General features: G+C 41.2%; 1 protein-coding gene across 1 annotated transcript; it reads right to left on the minus strand.

The window, feature by feature from the left end:
* Positions 1–723: 723 nt before the first annotated feature.
* LOC117426327 (claudin-4-like) lies at positions 724–2,826 on the minus strand. The gene has a single exon (XM_034043794.3). It carries the CDS (start codon positions 2,620–2,622, stop codon positions 1,975–1,977), a length of 648 nt encoding a protein of 215 aa, XP_033899685.1. The 5' UTR covers positions 2,623–2,826; the 3' UTR covers positions 724–1,974.
* Positions 2,827–6,000: the final 3,174 nt, after the last annotated feature.

Genomic DNA, 6,000 nt, shown 5'->3' on the forward strand with positions numbered 1-6,000 from the left:
TGAATAAAGAAGATCCCTGGTTCAAATGTCACTGGAGAAGTTTGTTTGTGGCGTAGTCAATTCAACTGATGGACAATTTGTTTCAGTATTTCCAAGTTTCTATACCTCTTGGAATGATTTTGAAAAGGACAGAGAGAGATTAACAGATGGACACTTTTAGGCTGCAAGCCCCAATGTGACCAAACATTTCCTCACCCTGTATGTGGAAAACACAGCGTTTATTTAAGTGCTGGGGGCATCCTGAAGCCTGATGCTTGTCACAACCTGAGCAATTAAGATAACAGACAACTCTTTTGGTGAGCAGAGACACCAACAACCAGGGATTAATGAACCACCCTAAAACTTAACGCATAGATATTTTGAATGCCAGAAAATATCAAATGTAGGGATATCGCAGATTCAAATGACAAGTGTCAAACGTGTAAACATGCTGTTTATCATTCATGAATAAACTTGTTTCGCTATGAAACTAATATGAACTATGAATATGCCTAAAGGAATTGCAACAAACGGCCATAAGAAAAAGCATAGTCTATATTCATTAATACTTCTAAGTAAAGAATTCACAAACACACCTTCAAAATGTAGAGTTATTTTCTTGGCTATCTCTTTGAGAAGAGTGAAAGGGTTAGTTAAGCTGCACTTGCCTTCCTAAACATATTTGGGTGTGGGTGTCAGGAACCCGATTTGCAAACCTGCACAGAGAAAAGAGTTCAAAACACGTTCAATTTCAGCATCACAGTTTATTTCTCTAAACAACAACTCAGACAGCTCTGAATGCGTCAAGCAATACATTTTAAATACAAAAAGAAATGCTTACAGTCCAGGACACAAAAAGGAATGCGCAGCGTTTACTGTGCAGAACTCGGAGGACGCCGTGTACAGTAAAGGTTCGCACATCCTGTGAAGCACCTGTCGGTTCTGCCATCTACCACGGGCAGCGGGGGGGGGGCTGTCTGTCTGATCAGCGTTCAAACTAAAGCAGGGCTGCTGAATCTTAGTGGTTACATCGGAACACGTCAATGAGGAGAATTCACCACGTTGCGCGCCTCTTAGAATGTCCTCTCACAAGCCCGTTATTTATTACAACAGTCACGTAGGGGCTCATACATGAGAGTTTAAAGTGAGATCGTCTCGAAAGGCGGTTTGTGGGTTTATCACAAGGAGAAATGTGCTGTGATTTTACAGTGAACCCTTCAAACACTGCGCCGGTCTTCTCTTTTATAGCGAGCTATGTACATGGTGGGACTGATGCGGATATTGCCGTATTTAACATGCAGTAATATTAGGGTGGACTGTGCTATAGTGCGGTTATTACGCACAGTCGATTTTAGATGTAGCACAATCAATTAATACTGCAAATGGACAGAGTTCTGCTTTCAAAGTTCCTATTCAAAACACAGCAGTATTACTGCGTAAATTACATGAGTTTAAGTGCATTCGGGAATACACACAACTGAATATAACAATACAATATATCCAGTACAAATACAGCTGTATAATTATGGAAAAGAGACCAAACTAAATAGCTATGGCTATATACATTAATTCATAACTGAAACCCCGCAATCTTAATTGCGTGAATAAACGGGTGGTAAATGCTGGTACCTTATAAACAAACAAACAGTCGATGGTTTATTAAAAGCGTTTCTTTTACATGTCAACAAAATGTCTCCAAGTCCTTGGTTTATTATACGCCGATAAAAACATATATCAAAGTGTGTTTTTTTTTTCTTTTTATTTTTTCTTCTTATTCTTCTGAAAGTCTACATTTTAAGTTCAGTTGTTTTGTTTTTGTATTGTTGCTTTTAAAAAGTGAAATCGGTTTTTTTTTTGTTGTTTTTTTTTCCGTTGTACAAATCTTAACTTCGTGAAATGTATTCTATCTTGAGAACAGGTAGAGAAAGTTGGATGATTCTTCAAGTCCAGTATGTGGTTGAGACGACACGGGGATTCAAAAAAATTAAAAAATAATTAAACGTAATTTTTTTTATCATACTCCCCGTTCTGAGCCGCTCTGATTGGCGGCGCGTATTTGACCGCATAAGAACTGGCCCCTCTTTGGGGACAAGAGCAACAAAGCATCCCTCCTCCGACGAACAGAAGCGCTGTCGCCGCCCAGCCGATGTACAGAGCGGCTCCCATCTCTCGCTTCATCGGAGAGGGGACTTGAGGGTCGTAGAAATCCACGATGATTCTGTGGGCCATCCAGCAGAGAGGTATCAATAGTAAAAAGCCGCTGACGATGTAGGTCACTCCTCCCGCGTTCACGATTCTCACCTTGGACCCTTCGCCTTGGATGCAGTTGGTGCACTGCGCCCCGGCGATCGTCACCAGCAGCCCGAAGACTCCGAGCACTGAGGAGATGATGGTGAGGGCGCGGGCTGCCTGCAGGTCCCGGGTCAGGGACAGCATCGAATCGTGCGTCTTGCACTGCATCTGCCCCGTGCTCTGGACCACGCAGGTCATCCACAGACCGTCCCAGACCGTCTGGGCCAGCACAATATTGCCGTCAATAAAGGCAGTCACTTTCCACATGGGTAGCCCGCAGGCCAGCATCACCAGCAGCCAGCCAATGACACACAGTCCCAAGCCAAACACTTCCAAAACTGCAGAAACCATCTTCCAATAACTTTTGTTATAAATATATATATAAAAACAACGCAAGTCTTTTTTTCTGTTGTGAAGTAGCGGTTCTCCCTCTTGCTTTTTCTCCTTGCTTGAAAAGTTGAGTTGCTTATCTTACGGGTACATGGATTTCTGTTTTCTTTGTCTCTCACTGTCTGGGTTGTAAATTCAAACTGACGTGTGGTTTAGTTCTATAGAACCCCACAGTATTTAGCTTTTTGGGAGAAAGCATCCACCAGTGAGCGAGCTGGAGGAAAAGAGCAGCGGACCAATCAGGAGCTCGACGCACCCGCGGCCAGCCAATAGCGAGAGAGAACCGCTAGATGAAAAGAGACAAAGGGAAAGCGACGCGGCGTTTCTTATAAACAGTTAGCTGCCTTTGAATTGGGACGGGACGGGCAAAGAAATACAGCCTGCCCGGAATTTACTCTGCTTTAGAGAGCGCTCCTGGGCTGCTTCACACCAGAATCAGGAATGCATTGTGTGGCGTGGGCTTTGTGTAAAATAGGATATTTAAAAACAAGAAGCAGCTGCATGTATGTTTATTGGGGGTAAAATCAACGCAACTAAGCAATTAAAGATCCACTTTGTGGAATACGTAGCATTAAAAAATAACTCTTTATTTTGAGTGGCATGAATGCGTATTTAATTGATATGCAATAACCCGTTTATTGAAGTTCAATGTTATAACACAGGCAATAGCTACTAGACGTGAATTGGGTGCGCGTGTGCTTCCACCAGTACACTGCCATTGCAATTCTGTGCAAATATTCTACATGCATGTTGAGTAGATTTTTTAAGACTTTCCTGTAGTGCAAATAATATTTAAGACTTTAAAAACCTGCTATATAAAACATGGTAAATGCTTAAAATACAGAGCAATGCAATGGGGCAGTCAGGTTTTCTAACTGATAGTGTTTGAAGCTATGCTGTGATATTTGAAGGATAGTGCACTTAAGAAACGCCACTTTTGTGAACTAGAAACACTGATTGTAATCTCACAGGTTCTTAAACTGCCCGTGTGGAGCTCTGCAGAAAGGAAGCGTCGAGACTCCAGCACTGTCTGAAAAACAAAAAGAATCGTGACCCCTAGTACTGATTCACTAGATGGATTATCTGTAATTATGCCCATGTGGTAAAACAAATATGAATCATAGCTGAAAATGGTGTCTTAATTAAGTTATCTAATAATTAACTAGAAACACAACCAAGCAAGCAAGAGGCCTACGGTATCCGCACTGTATGCTGTCTATTAAAGGGCTGCTTGCCTTAAACACAGAGCACAAACACAGCTCTTGTACAGCTCATTTCATTTGGAAGCTGGAGAGTTAGAGTCTGGGGATCTGACAGAGTTCACTCCAGTCAGAACTGGTTTCCCGTCAGCTCGCCCTGTACCCCTCATCACGTGTACGTCACGATTGTTCAGTAAACCAAACATAAACAATGTAGTTCCTGGGCCGTTCATCACGTAGCGGTGCGCACGCAGCTGGAGCTGGACGGAATCGCTTTCCTTTCCTTTCCGCCGTCATTAGGGATATGCATAATATCACGCAATAGTAATTACAATGATCTTCAATCGCTGAAGGGGTAATGAGGTGATCTCCAAGGAGTCGTCTGTTAACTCGTAGCAGCCTCCTGCAAGAACGTTGCAGAAGCATCAACAAACAGAGCCACCGCTGAAGCAGCTGTTTTCCACCAAGTCAACTTTTATCGTAAATATTAAAAAATAAAAAAATAATAAAAATAATACAAAAGTAGGAAACATCTGGCAATATTGCTTTACCAGCTGCTACCTGCATTGTTTTTTTTTATTTTTTTTGCAGGAGTAGAAGGATCTGCTTTGTGTAATGTTTTGGTGTTCATACCTTCAGCAATTCAGCATCACACTGACAAGACACCAATTTATGCTACGATTGTAAGAATAGTGAAACAGGACCAGTAGCGTAGAGCGCACTGGTAAGGGGACTGCATAGGTAAAATATGACTGCTCTGGTACAAGCGGACTGCGGTAATGCAGCGCAGACACCAAAGCCCAATCAATCAATCAATCAATCAATACTTATCCAGATGAGTCCATTGAGAACACATTCTCATTTACAATGACGAGCTGGCAAGAGGCTCACACCACCAAACACAAGAAATACAGAGTTAAAAAAAAAAACATAACTAATCATAAAACAGAAAACTCCGCAGGTACAGATGTCAAAACCAAAGCGCGCGGCCTCTTTTTGCTTTCCAGGACACCTGGTGCTCCAGGAACTTTTTACAATATCATTTTGATTTATTTTGTATTTTGTAAGAATGCTGCCATCAATAACTGAACTCCAACACAGGGGTATGTTTAACATTTAATATTGGATTCTCTCTCTTTGACATTATAGGCTGTAAAAAAAAAAAAAAAAAAAAAAAAAATGCCAAGCTAATTGAAACAGCTCTCCAGATCCAGCGTGTATCCGTCTTTTAAAAAGCCTGTCAGCCGCAGAGGAGCTATATAATATATTTCTTAATTGCTAATGACCGTGCCAGAAAACAAGGTTCAGCATTTTTTAGTTCAACAGCAAGCCAGAATCTACAGGAAATGTAGTGGAACATTCTCGCTGCAGCCGTGTCTATTTCAATCCAAAATCCACAGCCCTGAACAAATGCCTTCCTATAATGTCAGTGCATGCCAACCCCGAATGAATTGCGTTCTGAATTGCCGGCTCCTTGTTACTCGGTGCCGAATACACAATAGCGTTGTTTTTCGATACTTCACCGTGCTGCTCACGAAGAGTTTATACAATGACTGTACTTTGAAACAAATAGCACAACTAAAAACAAACAACCTCGGTAAACATCTGAGATTTGTGTTTTTGTAAGAGTTATTTCTCTTCCAATCGAAATTGTGTATATTGCACCCTGTGGGAAATAGCAAAATGCATTGCACTTTATTGAACATATATTATAATTATTTTATTGTTCAGGTTTGGAGCAGGTGGGACTCATGTCCCAGTAAGATTAGCTGTACTGTTAGTTTTCCTATTTCACTTTATAAATATACAATAATAATACGTGTAAAAAACAAGTTTAACTTTATACATTTCAAATCTAGTATGGATGGTGTAAAATGCCAGCCGATTCGCACCCATCCAAGAAGCTCTGCGCCTCTCATCATGGGGATATATCAGCTTGCATCCTACAATAGCACCTGCATACTGGGGGGCCCGCTTCTTACTCATTTCGTTCTTAAAAGGATACATTATGAAATATTATTAAATAAAACCCGAGGGACTAGAACAGATTTAGTTGAGCTAAATACAGCTTCAATATTTCTAGAACAAAGGCGTTAATGAGAATGCGCGCTACATATTGGCTCGGACGTGTCTATAGTCT

The sequence above is a fragment of the Acipenser ruthenus genome, chromosome 11 (assembly GCF_902713425.1).
Source record: "Acipenser ruthenus chromosome 11, fAciRut3.2 maternal haplotype, whole genome shotgun sequence".
Lineage (NCBI taxonomy): Eukaryota > Metazoa > Chordata > Actinopteri > Acipenseriformes > Acipenseridae > Acipenser > Acipenser ruthenus.

What these genes read in the sequence shown, in the direction of transcription:
- LOC117426327 (XM_034043794.3), bottom strand. Translation starts at nt 2,622, where the DNA reads ATGGTTTCTGCAGTTTTGGAAGTGTTTGGCTTGGGACTGTGTGTCATT.